General features: G+C 37.4%; 2 protein-coding genes across 3 annotated transcripts in view; one reads left to right on the top strand and one right to left on the bottom strand.

The window, feature by feature from the left end:
• Nucleotides 1-884: 884 nt before the first annotated feature.
• On the top strand, nt 885-10,217 carry LOC114470859 (GRB2-related adapter protein-like). Of its 2 annotated transcripts, XM_028459208.1 has the most exons (5): nt 885-1,136; nt 1,231-1,328; nt 5,076-5,195; nt 9,444-9,732; nt 9,798-10,217. In XM_028459208.1, the coding sequence occupies exons 1-5, from the start codon at nt 1,059-1,061 to the stop codon at nt 9,975-9,977; spliced, it is 765 nt and encodes a 254-aa protein (XP_028315009.1). In that variant the 5' UTR covers nt 885-1,058; the 3' UTR covers nt 9,978-10,217. The 2 variants fall into 2 exon arrangements, with proteins under 2 accessions (XP_028315009.1, XP_028315018.1); XM_028459217.1 differs by lacking the exon at nt 5,076-5,195.
• Nucleotides 10,218-13,352: 3,135 nt separating this feature from the next.
• slc5a10 (solute carrier family 5 member 10) overlaps nt 13,353-18,698 on the bottom strand; it is a 40,681-nt gene continuing 35,335 nt past the window's right edge. Inside the window, exons 14-15 of the mRNA XM_028459279.1 lie at nt 15,072-15,165; nt 13,353-14,955 (exon numbers count right to left, since the gene is read on the bottom strand). Of these exons, the coding sequence (XP_028315080.1) occupies nt 14,765-14,955; nt 15,072-15,165 (285 nt within the window). The 3' untranslated portion in view covers nt 13,353-14,764. The remainder of the gene's footprint in view (nt 14,956-15,071; nt 15,166-18,698) is intronic.

Here is an 18,698-nt window from a genome sequence, read left to right on the forward strand (position 1 = left end):
TATAAACTGTAACGTGTGACATAAGATATATTTCCTGACCCTATAGGGCAGAGATGGGGAACTTTGATCCCAGCAGGGGCCACAAAAAGGTGATGTTCTGCCTCATGATCAGAATATCATCTCAGCATTTAGAATAGTGACCAATCTGAGGATTAATACAAGGAACAAAAAAGGGTTTAGTCTGTTTTTGTTGTCTTTTTGTGTTTTTTGATTTGCTTAGTGTGTTATTGAAGCCATTTTGTGCATGTCATTGGTCATGTTTTGTGGTTTTGCAGTCATTTTGCGTGTATTTTTGTTAAAGCTTTTTATATATTTTTTGTTTTGTATTTCGGAGTAATTTTCTGTTCATACTTTTGTGTAGTTGTCTAATGTGTTTTTGGAGTAAATTTGCATATGCATTGTCTTCCTGTTGTGCAATACATTGTAATTTTGTATATTTTTTGTTACTGATAGTAATTTTTAATATTTTTGCTACTTTGTGTGTGTTTTAGTGTAATTTTGTGCTGTTACTTTGGGGCTGCCAGTTTCCCTTGTCTAATAGGACCTATATGATCAAATCCGTTGGAAGTCAGAGGAAAAGTGTTACTACAAAGCATCCCATGGATGATGAAGTGTTGGACAGTGAAGACCAGCATCATACAGAGTCACTTCAGTCTAAATATAACCCCTGACTGATCTAAAAGTGTTATTAGGTCTTTATTTTTGGTTCTTTTCATCTCTTTGCTGTGTAAATCTGCCACTCTGATTTCCCTGGTGGGAGTTCTTCATTAAAGTGTGTGTGGACATCAGATCACAGAGGGAGAAGGCGGTCGCTCCCCCCTCCCCTACCACCACCACCACCACACACACACTCCAACTCAGTCACATGGAGGGACACATGCACTGATAAAGCTCATTAACTAAAGAGTAGGATGTCACAGACAGACATAGAGAGAGAAAGACAGACGCACTGATTCTCTCATCCTGTCATGGACCATCATCATCATTACCATCATCATCATCACTCCACTGTGCATCTCTCCTCATTCATGAAGTAAAGCTGCTGTCAGGACTCCAGAATGGAGGCAGTGGCTCTCTTCTCTTTCACAGCATCCGGAGCCGATGAGATCAGCTTTAAGAAAGGAGACGTTGTCAAAGTAAGTGTGTGCAAACTTTATTTAGTGCACAGAGAGGCAGCATTCAGCATGAATTCTTGGAGTAACTTTATATGTGCATGTGTGTGCATTGTAGGTGACAGAAATGGAGGATGATTCTTGCTGGTTAACAGCAGAGATCCATGGGAAGAGAGGTTATGTGCCCGAGAACTACATTTCCCTTCTTCCTCATCCGTAAATAACTACTCTAACCACTTTTTATGATTCTAAATGTGATTTCAGACTCAGATGTTGGTTTTACTCTGATTACTTATTTAGAAATGTCAATATATTGCTTTATATAATGGTTAACCCTTATGCCCAGTCAGCCATCGCTGTTTACTTATAATTAATTATCTATACCACTGTATTGATTATGTCCGCTTTGTTGGTTCCCTATTATTATTTTTTTTTAAGTAATTAGTTGTTTAAAAGATACCATGTGTGCTGATGTGTTTAACATGGTGATATTTATATTTTTTTTGTATCTATCGAAGCCCATTCCCTCTAGTAAAAAATAACAATGAGAAACTAGGAAAAGTATAATAATAATGATAATAATAATAAAAATCTTAAGTCATAACACAAAGATACTAAGTCATAATGATGAGATGCTATTGCTAAGTCATAATTATGAGATGTTAAGTCATAATTATGATAGCATCTCATAATTGTGACTTATATTTGTTTTATTATGATTATGATTATTATTATTTTACTTTTCTTAGGTTTTATTTTTTTTTACTGGTGGGAATGGGCTTCCATACATATCAGTTATTAAGGTAAAAAAAAGCTTGTGAACAAATGTGTGTTTAAGTTTTGGTGTTACTGAGAATCCCAAACAACTACTGAAATCAATATTCAAAAACTTTAACTTTAAGGGCGTATGTTATGAATCTAGATCACCTGTTATTGTGCTAACATTCGGGGTTAAATCAGTGTGCGCTGGACTACGAAGCTCGCTGAAGTCTTAAAGCTGGGGTACTCAAATTATTTTCTTTAATTAAAAATAAGATTCTTTTTAGCATCATCTACTTTATCATTAAAGTAATCATTTCTGGAACAAATTGTACGTCTGCGTGCTGTCTGTGCCTTATATTTAAGTATTTTAGTTAATAAAACCCCAGAAGACAAAATCTTGACGGTCACCCCCTCCAGCTCTAATCACAGGATTTAGAGAAAGGAGGGATGAGCAGAGCCCACGATGGAGCCTCTTCATTGGCTGCCGCAATATATAGTGAAGCGCGTACACGGTTCTAACACGTACCCGTGACAATTAGATTTATTTTCGGCAACAAATGTTGCTTGGATGCAACTTCAGACTGTCAACCTATGCATGTGCATGTTCAGCGCTCGTGCACGACTTCGTGCACTTCCAGAGGGGGAGACTTGGAGGGATTATCAGAGAGGGGGGCGGCATTTACGGTTCAAATTTAGCCATGCCCCTCTATCATGGTTCAAGATTCCGATCAGTGCAGTTTTATTAAGGCTAAATCACCATGGAAACTTATGCTGAACGACTAGCCTGCTCACAAGCAGGTTTTTCTCTGGCTAGGATCTGAGCGAGTGCTAAAGTCCCGCCTCCTGACCAATCAGATCTCTTAGAAAACGAGCTGTCCAATGAAAGGTGATGTGTGAACACGTCACTGTGTGGATCTGATCTGACAGCTGAAGAGCGAGAGAGAGAATATTTAGACATCGATGCAATCCTTTCATTTACCGATGATGACATCCTTTAGGAAACATAGAGATTTATATCTGATGGACTGATGAAGTAAAATCAATAAAATAAGTCAGCTGATAAAGCCTGCGTGCATCATGCAATTTCACAATGATAACTTACTGTAATTAACTAATTAATTCATGTATTCAGTGGTGATGGAAATAGCCTCAGTCCTATGAATAATATAATATACAAATATATATGATCTGTATGAACACAACATCAGAGACACGGACAAGTTAAAAAGAGAAAAGAAAGTGAAACTGATTCTTTGTATATAATCTCACTAATTAAAATAGTATTAAAGGTCCCTTATTATGCAATTTTTAACCCATCTCCTTTTCTTCTAAAAACCCCAAAAACATAGTATTTAGTGCATTATTTTCCCAAACTCGCCTGTTTTCCAGAGTTTTAGCCTCTGAAAAGTGACTTTGTGAGCAGTTCTGAAATCGGGGCCTAGTTATGCATATTCATGAATGGACGTGTCTATAGACGTCACCTCACTTCATGTCTCACTCTTTTACAGAGTGATGAGTGGTCACCAAAGCGATTTTATTTTTGCTATCCACACACCGTTGTTATTGTTTTCAGCCAAAAAACTGCATATTACAGTAGAACACATGGATATTTAAGTGACTATTGTTATTTTGAGTCCATCTCAGAGCTTCAGGGTTCGTGCATCTCAGCAGCAGCAGTCGTTCAAACTCTCACCAGTGTTAAGCTGCTAAGTCACTTCCTCCTCCTCCATTGCTCTTCTAACTACAGGAATAGTGCATTCAAGATGATAATAATTTGTTTTCTCCAACCGCTGCGTCAGATTGTGACACAAACACGTCAGATCAGCGTTACGAGGCGATATAACAGGTTCACCAATGCGCCGAACCACAAGGGCGGTGTACACCTCCACATGAACAATTAGTGCCTACACTACAGTGTACGTTCACTGTGGAAGTGGGGCAGGAAAGTTCTGTATTTTGTTTTACTGGTAGCCATCACTCCTTTGCTAGCAAGAAAAATAATGGCGGACTTTCGCAAAAGTTTTCATCAGGTTGAGGGTGGAGTCCATGGGTGGAGTTACCAGCGGATGGGTATTTGACTTGTGACATCACAAATCTGGAAAATTTGAAACAGAGCAATTTTCTCTGTGTTGTAAGACTTACAAAGACCACAAAAAAAATGACTGGATTTCATATTTTGTGTGCCGGAGGACACTCAAGTTGCCTCATATGTGATAATAATAATAATAAAAAAAGAATTATTCCTCATTTGTGACATTCTACAGTTCATCAGTGTGATTGGTCAGACGCTGTAAAATCCACCTCCGTCACTAGAGCGCGCCGGTTTACCAGACTGAAGTCCACACGCTTAACTCAGCTTGTTGTTATCGACCTTCGTAGGACAGCTTCTCTCTGACAGGGAATGTTTGTTTAGGTGAAACCCATTAACGGAGATTAAAGGTTCCACATCATGCTATTTTTCACCTATCTCTATTTGTTTTAAGAACCCCAAAAACATAATATTTTAGGTTTATTTTCCCAAACTTGCCTGTTTTCCAGAGTTTTAGCCTCTGAAAAGTCACTTTCTGAGCAACTGACTTCCTCCTCCCCACACGGTGACGTAGGGCCAGAGGACGGCCCGCCCTCCTCCCACCCACTCCGTAGCTGAGCTCATGCTGCTTTATAAACACGAGACAGAGCGTGGGGGCGGGGCGTTCACCGGTACATACATAGACTGTAGAAAATACATACATATCACTGCGCGAAGGACGCTGAAATGCTCAACTTCGTGGGCGTGTCTGTTTACATGTCAATCATGGCAGAGAGCTTCCTGGAGGCGTGGCTTCTCCAGCTCAGTGCCAGTCAAATTTGTCATAAAAGTGGGAACGCGTCATCAAATTGGAGCGAGGTGTTTGGGCTCACCCTGCAGTAATCCTCTTTTTGTTTCTTTGTTCAAATTTCGTTATTTCTAGACATTATGTTTGGACTGAACTGACATTTTAGGGGATTCTTTGTTTACGTGTATAACATTAAAAACCTTGATTGTTTCCATTCTGTGTGTGTGTGTGTGTGTGTGTGTGTGTGTGTGTGTGTGTGTATGTGTGTGTGTGTGTGTGTGTGTGTGTGTGTGTGTGTGTGTGTGTGTGTGTGTGTGTGTGTGTGTGTGTGTGTGTGTGTGTGTGTGTGTGTGTGTGTGTGTGTGTGTGTGTGTGTGTGTTGTAGATGGTTTGCAGGTCCAGTGTCCAGGCTAGAGGCCGAGCAGTGTCTGCACTGCCAGGACACTGGAGTGTTTCTGGTGAGGGAGAGCGAATCAGCTCCTGGAGAGTTTTCTATGTCAGTTAGGTCAGTGAATGCATCACTCATGCTGACACATCAGTATCATTCTGATTCAACGCTAAATTTAGTTTATAGCTGAGTGTAATTGGGCGTGTGGCCTGAGGGCAGCATTTACACTTGAATGCTAAAGAATTGTGCTAATTATCACCTTGACGAAGTTTCTTTGCAACTTTATAGTTTGGTTTAAAACACAATAGAAGTGCTGACATGTTGCCGTCAAATTGAAAAGGCCAAACTGCTGCATCAAACCTCCATGAACATATTCATTCAATGGCCACGTTTACATGGGAGCTTTAATTCCTCTTTAAAGCGGAATAAAAGTTAATTCCTCTTTAACCTGACTTTGTAAACAGTTAATTGCCAATGCTTATTTACTTCCAAATTAAATTAAAATCTGATTTAAGTGACTGGTTTATTCCGATTTTAATTCCGAATTAGATAATTCCTCTTTCCTGTAAGCACTTAACTTGGTTAAAGCCGCTTTAAGTTAATTCGGATCGTTTTGCACTTGCACGACTTGCGGCGATGACGCGCTGGTGAAGACATAATCCAAGATGGCGGCGGCCTGGACTACAGCCTAGACTATTTAATAAGAGCCTTAAAAGACATGGATATAATGAAAAGAGTGGATGGACAGAGGCATAAACATGCAGACTTTCACACAAATGCTGCTGGATTTCAAATTGTTTTTATTTTTTATTTTATTTTGTTATGGATGTCAATTTTTTATTCTCACTGAGCACATGAGCAGCATCCATGTCTCTCTCTCAGTGTGTGTGTGTGTGTGTGTGTGTGTGTGTGTGTGTGTGTGTGTGTGTGTGTGTGTGTGTGTGTGTGTGTGTGTGTGTGTGTGTGTGTGTGTGTGTGTGTGTGTGTGTGTGTGTGTGTGTGTGTGTGTCAGGGCCAGCAGCGAGCAGAGCTGAACTATTTAGAAACGTTCTACAAGACCCTCTAAAAATATCTCACACACCCTGGTGTGTGTGTGTGTGTGTGTGTGTGTGTGTGTGTGTAATCTGGGGCATGAAGCTGCCGTGTGACACATTTAATCACATAGGGTAAATCAAATGTGTTCAATAATCCAGGCATTGCATAACACTCCATTGTCTTTAATTAAACACAGGTGCATTATGCAATCGACACATGCCATATGCCACATGCATGTACATCCTGTGCACACATGAATTTTGCAGGGCACATCTGTTTGCCTCTCAGGGCTGAGGGTTAGAGGATGCCCACACTGCATGTGCAGTACACGTTTGTGCTGCAGTGAGACACACTTTCACTGCAAAAACATATTGTCGCTCTAAGTGTTTCCTCCTTAACGGGATGGGAACCATGCATAATGAGACTCATGCACAGTGTGGAAGCAGCACGTACAGTAGCATTACACCCTTCCTAATCTGCTGTGCTTTTAGTCTCATCTTGCTTCAGTTGTTGAGAAATCCATAAAACGTTATTTTGAAATGTTATATTTATGTAAATACAGGCATTTGTTGTGTTCTATGCACAAACAGGAACATACAGTACACCTTCCATGGTATATTGTCCAAGGGCTTTTATTTTGAAATGAACTCTAACATGGTACATTTTAACTCAACTAAAAATTCAATAGCCACTGTTTATGTAAAAATATTCTGCAACACAAACCTCCAGATAAAACTTTGTGTAGCTATAGCTGGGGTTTATACAGTATATGAAAGGGTTGCATTACAAGCTTTTATTTGAAACCAAGAAATAGACTGGTGAAAATGATTGTTGCTTCACATAACCTCAAACTTGATAAATATGAGTAAGCATGGGAGAAAAAAGTACAATAAAAATATACAGTACTGTCTTTGGACTTTCTAAATGATAAAGTTGGAGAGGAAACAGGTTTGGGAACATTTGTGTACATAGTTGGCCTATTTGTTTTACAGTAGTTTAATGTTCCTCCATTTTTAAAAATCAGTTCAGTGTTATTTTCTTTTTCCGATCTTCATTGTATGAATCAAAGTATTTGCCCTTCAATGTCCCCTTTGGGGTTTTGCATCAATCTGCCACTATTGGGTTGCACGCTCCCATTAATGGTGAGACATTTTTTTGTCAAATGTGAAGTCACAGTTTGGTCGCTATAGCCCACAGATGGACAACTTCTATCACAGCGGGGGCCACAATCATGTGATTGTCTGATCGTAGGGCCACATTATCAACAGTCATGTCAGCATTTAGAATAATTACCAAATGTGTGCATTAATAGAGGAAAGAACAAAGGGCTATGTACATTTTTTTTGTCTCGTGTGTTTTTGGAGTCATTTTGTGTATTTTTGTTGTTTTGAGTCTAATTTTTGTTGATATTTTGAACATATTTCAGTTATTTTGCATATATTTGTTGTCATTTTGTGTATTTTGGTTGATGTTTTGTTCATTTTTCAATGATTTCTGTGTATAATTGTTGTCATTTTGTGATTTTTTTCCTGTAAATGTGTTTTTTGGAGTCATTCTGTGTATTTTTCTGTCAATTTGTGTGTTTTTGGTGTACTTTTATGCCTTTATTTTGGGGGCAGCACAAATTTAGACAGAGGCCTCCTGTTATAGCCTCTCACATGGTGGTGCAATAGGATCCACGACCAAGTGAACTAATAACAAACCTACAAAACATGCTTTTAAAACATAAGACAAAACAGAGTACTTAATTACAGGGGGAACAACATACAAACTTCCCACTGGCAGCTTAAATACCTGATCAGGTTTGGACTGATAATCTCCTTATACAGGGTTTTTTGTTTATTTTAATGGCAGCCCAACCCCAGAAACAACCTTAAACAAAGGGAAAGAAGCAAACTCTCTCATCACGTTGACCAAAAATCCCTACAGCTGATATTACAGCATCATGCACAGCCTGCAGCGTGTCATCAGCCTTCAACAAATAATTACTTACTCTAATGAAAGAAAAAAAAATATTACGTCACATTGTTATATGCAAATCTAGCTAGCACTAACCCTCAGGCTGTTACACAGTGTCCAGGAAATCCTCCTCGTGTTTACGTGCACATGGTCACGCCTGTTTCCAGCAGATTGCTGTGTTTGTCATTTGAACCACAGGAGGTGATGACTTGATTTATTTTTCTAGATCCGCCGACACAAATGCAATTATTTCTGTTGTTTCAAGCACTACCACAGGAATTCATATTAGGACTAAAGGATTTCTTCAACAAACAAATAATCAGCTGTGGTTGGAAGATAAATAAACATGTACTGTATATAAATGTACTCTCCAGGGTTGGGGTGAATTATAATTGTAATTGCTTAATTGACAATTAATTACCATTATGGCATAGTTATAATTGTAATTGTAATTTAAAAAAATATGTTGCTGTCAATCATAATGAAATTGTAATTGAGTTTGGATAATTGACGCAAAAATTCTATAAAAATTGTCAATTATTATTTAGCGCAAAACCGGGGACACATGTTACAGTTCTATGTACAGTTCTACACAATATGTAGTTAACAATTATTAAAATATGTTTCAATTCAACTTTATTTGTATAGCGCAATTTACAACAAAATCATCTCAATGCACTTATCAAAATATAAAATTCATATCAAACTTTCAAACATTTTACCATAAAATAAAAAATAAAATGAAAAAAATCTAGGAGCTTACTGAAGCAAAAAAAGGCTCAGATTCCCACATCAAAAATATTAAAACTTATATTTTCATTGATTAGGAAGTCGAACAAGGAAACCAATAGATAGGAAATAAATTAGATGATAGATATTTGTTTTTAGTGTATTTTACAGCTGATTTACAACCTGTTATCATAAAAGATGCTAACAGAAAGCTAACACAAGAGGAAAGATAAGTTTTATTAGATTATTTATTTCAGGCAAGGTAATTGTGATTAATTGTAATTGAACTTTAGTCATTGTAATTTACTTTCTAAGGATGAAATTTCTTTTTATTTATTTGTAAATTGGAAAAAAAAAAATGCTGATCACCGTAAATATGGGGTTGTAATTGAACATGGGCAATTGAAAACTGAAAAATGTAATTGACCCCAACCCTGGCACTCTCCCATGCTCACACCTTTTACTCTAATAATAATAATAATAATAACAATAATAATAATAATAATGCATTGGATTTTATATAGCGCTTTAGACACTCAAAGTGCTTTACAGAATGAAGTCATTATTCTTTATTTACTTTACTTATCCTTTCACTCCACACTTAGTGGTGGTAAGCTACAACCCGGCTCTCTTCCTTTGCAGTTATGGTGACAGGGTGGAGCACTTTCGAGTCCTGGAGGGCGGAGGTCAGTACTGCATCTGGGACGAGTCGTTCTCCTCCCTTAACCAGTTGGTGGACTTCTACAGAAGTCACAGCATCGCTGTAGACAAAGTGATCCACCTCAGAGACCCTCCCTCGCAGACACACGTAGGCCATAACCCCTACCCCAACCCTTATAGGACCAGTTCCCAGGAGTCCATCCCCTCCGCCCGCCTCCACCCTCGCACAGAGAAAGAACCCTCCCAACGTGTGCGGGAACCAGTTTTAGAGGTAGGACTGAGTGTCATTTTATGTCTGTGTAAACACCTTTACAAATGTTCCCTGTCTTTGTGTAGAAGCCTCGCCTGGCCCACGCTCTGTGTAACTACACCCCTCCTCTGACCAATCACCTTCACTTCAGACGTGGTGACATCATCGACCTCCTTGACTGCTCGAACTCCCTAAGCTGGAGGGGTCGCTGTCGAGGTCGAGTCGGTATCTTTCCACCTGAATTCGTCCAAGCGCTCTACCATTAATACCATATCACACCCTCATTACTGTGGCTGCTTCTCTGGCACCTATCAGTCAGTCAGCCTGTGGTGACTAGAGTTAACATTTCTCAATCAAACAGTTATAATCAAAGAGGGCCGGCTTTAGGTCATTTGTGACCCTCTATTATTCATTTTTCTATTTTAAAATGTAAAATAATGCACTGTAATACAATATAACACCTACAGGTATAGTGCAAATGTCTTGAGGGAACAAATAACAAAAATGGTGCAAAATCCAAAAGCAACGCAACAGTGCAATAAAAAGTCAAAAATAAAGAACATTTTTACTTTCCTGTTTGGTTTTTCTAGTGAGTAACACAAATCTTAAAACCAAAGAACACAATGTGCAAACAACACAATGGAATTATGTAGAACAGCACAAGAATTAAAATAAAAAATAAATATAAATATGGGCAGAAGATTAGCAGGTATAGTTACAGATTTTAAATATTAATATTCAATTAAGAGAAAAAATGCACAGTTATTGTAAATGGTATGTTTCAAGTGTATTATACCTTTTTAAATTATTTCAAAGAAAAAGAAAGAAAAAAATTGGGTGGGTGCAATTTGGCGCCCCTCCAGCAGATGACGCCCTTGGCGGCCGCCTGTGTTGCCTGTCGGGAAGGCCGGCCCTGGTTGGGGTCAATTGTAATTAGAACTGTGTAATTGATATTTAATTACAATTTTGATGTAATAATAATCTTAATTGCAAAAAAAAACTGTTGCAATCATAATTGAAATGTAATTAGCATGGAAATTCTATTTAAAAAAAACTGCCAATTACAATTTAATTCAACGCAAACCTGGGAAACCATGTTCCAGTTGTATGACTTACACATACGCAGTTAATAATTATTAGAATATGATTTATTATAAGTTTACTTGAGAATCATTTTACCATTTAAAAAGAATTAAATCTAGGGGTATACTGACAGAAAAAAGACTCAGACGCTCACACCAAGAAAATGAAGACCAATATTTTCATTGATTAGGAAGCCTAACAAGGAAACCAATAGATTAAAAACAAATTTAATAATAGATAATATTTTTTATTGTATTTGACAGCTGATTTAAGACATGGGTCAAAATGACCAGTTATCGTGAGAGATGCTAACAGAAAGCTAATACAAGAGGAAGGATACGTTTTATGGGGTTATTTATTTCCGACTCAGTAATTGTGATTAATTGTAATTGAACTTTAGTAATTGAGAATGTAATTGTAATTGACTTTCAGAGGAAAAATAATAATTTTAATTTTAATTTGTAATTGAAAAAAAAAATGCTGGTCAACGTACTCATAATTGAGTTGTAATTGAAAATGGATAATTTAAGACGTAATTGTAATTACAAATTGTAATTGAGCACAACCCTGTAATTAACAGCTGTTTAATGCTTTGTCCTCCTTTGCCGTCTAATTCCAGAGCTGGTCTGTTTTCTTTGTTGTGCTTTTCTCATGTTTCTGAGTAAACTTCACACCAGACTTAATTACATTTAACCACATGATTAGAAAGTCAATTACCAGGGAGATAAAGGGAAGGGAAAGGAAGATTGGTTTCTAAGAAAATGAGCCGTTATTTAGTTGCTCGAAAGAACATTTTCTTTCATTTTTTTTCCCATTATGATTTACCTTGAAGATACTTTGTAATTATATAACTGTGCTAACTGTCTCACTTTCTCTCCCGTCTTATAACAGTTACATATTATGTTTTGTTTTATGGTCTTATCTGCGTTGATCACCGTTCTGTATGTGAATCAATATGTAAACTGCACTGCAAGCAAATAAAGAAGGAATTTACATTTTTGTCTGTGGTAGTTTCTGTAACTTTGTTTTGGTTTTGGATGTGGTGGAATATCATGACAGGATAGACGATAATAGGCTCACAATAACACAATATTTTAGAAATGGGAAAAAGACAATGAAAACTGCAGTACAAAAAAACTCTGGGTGTGACCTTTTCAACTCAAAAAGACCATAAGACTCATTTTTCCACTCTGGAAGAATGCAAAAACAGAGATATCATGTCATCACCATGACATTTTTAAAAAAATATTCCATGCATGAACTTTGCGTTACAAGTTTTTTAAAAACGTCAAACGAGAGCAGGCTACACAGCCCAGATTTAAGATATGGACATCTTCTTTTTCAACAATATTATCATGTCTAGATTTTTTTTACATGGACATTGGCTATGTCTGCTGCAGCTGGAAAGACACACTCATTTGGCACAGATGGAAAGGTATGCTTCGACACCCCCCATAAACACACACACACCCCCCTTTGCAATACTACACGTACCATCGGCAATAGATCATGTGACATTTTAATTTAGCAATATATTGTTGCACAAGATATCGTCCCACTTTCCGTATTCATGCCATCCATGGATGGATGGATCCAGGGCCGGATTGGGACCAAAACTCAGCTCTGGCATTTTGTGTCCAGACCAGCCCACTATTATCAGCAACACCACGTAGAAGTCCTCACTAAGTCAGTGATGCTCAACATGTGGCTCTTTATTTCTTGATTTTAATTATCATTCCCCCAGAAAACCTGAAAAGGGGGAAACTTTTAAACCCCTTTTTACCCATTTCCTTTGGCCATTTTGCAACTTCCTTTGTCCGATTTTTGTCCCTTTTCAATAAATTCTGACACTTTTTTCAGACTTCAGCTGCCTTTTGCCAATAAATATCCCTTTTTCCTATATTTTTCCTAGTTATTTTTGACTCTAATCCAATTTTTGTCCTTTTTTTAAAAATATTTGGCTGCTTTTCATCCAAATAGGCTACATTTTGCTAATAAATACCACTTGTTTCTTTTTTCCCTACATTTTACCTCTTTTTATTCCACATTATTGCCCTTTTTCACTAATGTTTGCCACATTTTGCCCATTTAAGCTACCCTTTGCCATTACATATATTACCTGGTTCATTTTTTGCCACTCTTGACTGCTTGTGGCCCATTTGAGTCACTTTTCACTCTTTTCTTGCCACATTTTTGCCACTTTTGGACCATGTCTGCCTCCACTCGCTCATCAAAAACAAACAAACACGTAGCGAACCATGCCAGCCCACTTTGGGTAGACGGCCCACCGGGACGATGCCCGGTATGCCAAATGGCCAATCCACCCCTGGATGAATGGATGGTTGGATGGATAAATGGATGGATAAATGGATGGATAAATGGAAGGATAAATGGATGGATGTGTGGATTTTCAATTTATTAAAATTTCTTTATTGATCTCCCAGATGAAATAACATCGAGCAGCATAACAATAAACACTGACCATTATTCAAACATGCATATAATTATAAATAGCCAATATTTGTGCACGTCTATTACAAAGAAATTAGTCATGGGTGCTTAAGTACTCATTAGTAAATAGAGGTACAAGAAAGACAAACTTTAAAGATGCATCCACCTTTTACCTGTAATCGCTAATGTAGATGTGGTCATTGGTATAACTTCATGTGTATTAAAAGAGGTAGCAGTCAGCAAGGGCTAAATCCATATCAACATCAGTTGTTTCTAAAAATGTTCAGGTGGTTATTTTTGTGTTATAACAGTGAACTGGACCAGTAGAAACTGTTGATTAAAAATGTATTTCATATCAAAGGCTTTTAATGGGAAAGACAAAAGTTGGTGTTTGATGAGCACAGCTTTTAAGAGAGTTGAGCTGACTATTTAAACTTCCAAAGCCTATTTTTTTTATTTGTATTTTTCATAATTATTAACAAAGAAGAAAGAAAAAAAAATGGTTTATTAAATTTCTACCATTTGAAGTGTATCTCTATTGTTTTCACATTTTTTCATGGCAGATTGTCACCATGGTAACGTGATGGAGCAGAAGTGCAACCCACATTTGCAGAAGTAGATTTGTTGTGGTTAGCAAAGCTTAACAAAGGAAAAATGTCAAACAATACAAATTACAAGTCCAAATATATTATTTTAGTTGAAATGATTTTGGCTGCTGAATGAAACCCAAGGTAAGAAAGTTTCTTTTAAGAATCATATTCATTGTATCACATTGTAATCATTCTATGGCACAAACATGAACTAAAATTATACCTTTATTACGAACATGAACTAAAACAGAAACACAAATATTAGAACAAGCTAAGCCACCAAGATCAGTGTTTTCTATCTGTTTCTCTGCATGTTGTCGGCTATCGTACAGAACGTTATCTTCATGGTTAAATGAATGAGTTAAATTCATCAGAGCAAAAAAAAAACAATAATGAAGAATCTCTTTTTGCTAGACCTGTTTTTGTTTTTGTTTTCTGCTTTTGTTTGTCACAGCTTTTCCGCAGGTGTTAAATATGGCACAACGTTTTTACATTATTTTATAGATTTCGGCTGGTTTAAGCTTTTTACTGAATTTGGTTTATTAAGTAATTGTTTTGGGGTTTTTTTCCAACTTGCGCTTTTATATTTTATACTTTTGCGTGCCCTTAAATAGTGATATACTGTAAAAAGGCCAGCATAACACATTATCATGATTATTACTGAGATCCACAGGTGGATCTTCATGCAAAATCTAAAGCATGAAGCAATACAGTAATTCACATACTGTACATTTTCTAGTTTTGATTGTCAGTCATTCAATGCAGTCATTCATATTTGTATGTTTAACAATATGAAAAATCCACGATATCTGAAAAATGTGTTTGAAATGAATTGTTTCCTTAGCTAAACTTGAGGAGATCAACGTTGCAGATTTTCATTCACGTTAAAGAGAAATGGGTGGGGCTAAATGCTACATTAGATTCTCCACTCAGGCATAATATGCATAGAGAAAAATATTAATACTGACAAGCAAGATTGCGTTGAAACAGCAAAACCTGGACCAGAACTTGCTCTCTTGCACAGTGGGCACTCTGGGAGTTGAAGGCTCCTCAGATCTTGGTGCAGCCATACACAGCCCCGCCCCCTGACCACACTTTACCCGGCGTGTTGGCTCAGATCCTGTGATGGCACATTTAATGGAAGTTGTGCAAAGCGGTGACGACAATAGAACACATCATCAGACACATGTTTATCACATGGTGGCTTGGTTTTTATGCATGAATTCAAAGTCTCACCCTGAGGGCTACGGTGGCTCACAGACGACACTTTCTGCAGAGGAATCTCTCTTGGTGGATCATCTGTTATTGTCCACCAGGTCAGATTACATACCTGGTAAAACACAAGCATGCGAGACAATTCAACCAAACATTATTAGATAGATAGATAGATAGATAGATAGATAGATAGATAGATAGATAGATAGATAGATACTTTATTCATCTCCAAGAGAAATTCACAATTTATTGTTGTGGGCTACAATATACACACTCTGTTCAAATCCATACTTGTGATTTATTAGCTGAAAATCATCAGTGAGTGCAGTTTAACTGTAATCACAACAAATATGACTAAACAAAGGCTAAGATATCAAAGCAATGAATTCAGCAATGATTTGTGTATGATAAACAAACACTACATATTGTTGAATTTTGCTTCTCACCTAAATAGTAAGTGTAATTCAAGGTCAAAGCAGGACATACAGTAGCTTCGATTAAGGAACCAGCTTCAGAACAAAAGTAGCAGAATATACATGTCAGATAAATGAGGAATGTAGCACAATAAAAAAAACTTGAAGCAGTGTGCTGGATCAAAAAAGGTCCAAAGTAGCTATGAAGAAACGAAGGTCCGCACCACTGCATAGTTTGCTCCCAAATTCACTTTTTAATAAAACACCAAAAGACGTGACGTTTCGGGCTGACCGCCCTTCATCAGACATAGGTGTCTTATATACTGTAGGTGTTTTATTAAAAACTGAATTTGGGAGCAAACTGTGCAGTGGTGCGGACCTTTGTTTCTTCATAGATAAATGAGGAATGTCAGATAATTTACATTTCTCTAGTCTATGATCCTGATTTAAAGCTGCTGCATAACTTTTTTTTATCAGATAAAGACATGGTGTCGACCTAATAGATCAAAAAAGCAATGGTCGTTGAAAAAAGGATGTTAAAATGATGAAATTGGTGCTCGAAAGTTGTTTTTTTTTATCTACACTGGCGGATAATGTTTATGCACAGCATTGTGGGATGTGGTGTCCCGTAGACGGATGCATAAGGGTTTTTACTTTCTTGTGTTTGACCTCAAAAACCTCTGCCAAAACGACTTCTGGTGTTTTCACTGAGGCAAAACTATGGTAGATGTTCATTTTGGGGTTCACACGGAAAGATCTGAATATGGCCGAAATGCAAAGCCTCATGGAGAGAGGTGATATCACTGGGAACAAACTAGAACACAAATGGTGTTGAGCCAATCACTGGCCTCCTTGTCTGGCAAAGAAACACAAGAAATCACTGCACGAACGAAGTAAAAACAGTCCCATGTATCCACCTGCAGGACTTCACATCCCACAATGCAATGCGCAAAACCTTTCCGATGTCAATCAGAGAGAGTTTACAAAACCAACTTTTGAGCAGTAAGTTCAGCCTTTTACATCTTTGATCTTTGATTTATGGATCTATGAGGCCTACACTATGCCTTCATCTGATAAAAAAAACTTTTTTACTCTAATATGTTCGCGTTAATTTGAATATAGATCTGTATTTAAAAGTTTTGACTATTCCACTGATGTACCATTTCTATATATACCGTAAGCGTTTATGTGAATTGGGGCTCACTGGGACAGGATTAGCACTTGGGCTCAGTGGTAGAATGGGTTGTCCAATAACCGAAGGGTTGGGGGTTGGAATCCCACTCTATCCAAGTCATTGGTTCCTTGGGCAAGGCACCCACATTTCCTCGTATGAATGGGTATGAATTGTGCATGAATGTTGGTGGTGGTCAGAGGGGCCGTAGGAGCTAAATGGTAGCCACGCTTCTGTCAGTCTGCCCCAGGGCAGCTGTGGCTACATTGTAGCTCACCACCACCAGTATGAATGACGTGAGTGACTGGTGTGAAAGAATAATGGTTTCCGTCACGCGCTTTGAGTCTCCTCGAAAAAAGCGCTATATAAAGCCAAGCCATTATTATTATTATTATTATTATTAGTTGTTTTTAAAGTACTCACAGGTGTGAAACATGTTTGTGTGATTGTTTGTCTCGCTGAATCGGCCACAACAAGAATATAGTCGGCATCTAAATTTAGATAAGATGGTAGAGAGTTCACCATCTTGCAACCTTTGCGTGTATAAAGAGTTTAATTAAACAATATCTATGCGGTAAATACAAGTGACACCAATATGCAAAGAAGGTGCATCCTTAGTCATTTTCCTCTCATGAGAACACAAACACAGGGTGCTTGACTTGTTTAAAGGAATGTGCACATCTTCTTAGGTTTGGTTCCTTTCATCAAACCTTGATGAGTGAATAAATAAGACTGTCAAGCTGTAGAATAACTGTTAGCTATTAGAACAATTTCCATGCTCACTCTTTTGCTGTTTTTTGCACAAATCCAGAACCAGCATTATTTGACTCCAAAATCAGTAAAAACAGGATGTGACACACATCCCTGCATTCCAAACATCAGCATTGTTGTGGCAGTTTGGAAAGCGATGTTGGCACGAATTTGAAGAACAGCTGCTGCTGAGCTTGTGTTTAAAATTGTAGAAGTTAAGTGAAAATGAATGCAAAGTTTCTCTGTGAGATTTGACAAAATTTAAAGCGTTTCGCTTATTTATTGGAAACAAATGCTGACAGCTTGTCCAATTCTGTGAGCATGAAGAAAAATGTTATGTACCCGTTGGGGTACACAATGGCACTACGGGGGGTACTTAAGAGAGAGAGAGTAGAAAATGAACAAATAAAGTGTCAGTCTTGGTCCCTCCCCAGGCGTGAGATGACTTGAAATGATAAAAACTATAGAAACAAATCTATTCAGGAGCCAATAAATCAGGGTTTTTCAACCTTGGGTTTTGGACCCCATGTGGGGTCGCCTGGAGTTTAAACGGGGTCGCCTGAAGTTTGTGAAAAATGTAATTAGATTTTTTATATGTTCTAATTATTTATTTTATTTTATTTTTTTATTTTTTACTAAAACACAATCTTAAACAACTGTATTTCTATACTTTCACTTTGTGAAATATAAACATAGGTTCAACTAAAATGCAGTAAAAAAAAATAAAAAATAAATAGATCTCAAACATGATCAAAAACTAATTCTAGAAAAAACATGTCTTTGGGGTCACCAGGAATACTTGATATCAAAATGGGGTCACGATCCAAAAAAGGTTGGGAACCACTTACTAAATACTGTTTTTTTCCACTTATTTACAAAATGAATTTTTTTTTTTTCAGATGTGTGTTATCACTCATTTATTCCATCATTGTGCTCTATAGTTGTTTTTAAATAGTTTTCTTAGCAAAATGTTGTAGTCAAACAAAGAGGGTGCATGAATTCAGAAATAAGAGAAAGGGGGAACTGGAGCCCAAAAAGTTTGAGAGCCACTGTGAGAGAGGATTTCTTTTCACAACCAGAGCTGATGTTTTTAGTTTGACAATCATAAAAAAAAGCTACACAAAACCATTGAGTCGTGAAGTATGCTGAGCCTTTGAAACGTGAAGCATTTTGTGTATTGTGTGCATTACAATAGTGCTACTGTACGTTGGGCTTGAGCTGTGGTGTTAACCGTTGATCTCTGGGATTAACATGAACACATAACCTTTATGAAAGCGCAAAGATTCACGTGATCACCTGCCAACATACAACAGC

This window comes from Gouania willdenowi, chromosome 1, assembly GCF_900634775.1.
Source record: "Gouania willdenowi chromosome 1, fGouWil2.1, whole genome shotgun sequence".
Lineage (NCBI taxonomy): Eukaryota > Metazoa > Chordata > Actinopteri > Blenniiformes > Gobiesocidae > Gouania > Gouania willdenowi.

Coding starts and splice junctions, on each gene's coding strand:
- LOC114470859 (XM_028459208.1), top strand. CDS start 1,059: ATGGAGGCAGTGGCTCTCTTCTCTTTCACAGCATCCGGAGCCGATGAG. Junction 1,329..5,075: donor ATTTCCCTTCTTCCTCATCC/GTAAATAACTAC, acceptor TGTGTGTTGTAG/ATGGTTTGCAGGTCCAGTGT. Junction 9,733..9,797: donor TGCGGGAACCAGTTTTAGAG/GTAGGACTGAGT, acceptor GTCTTTGTGTAG/AAGCCTCGCCTGGCCCACGC.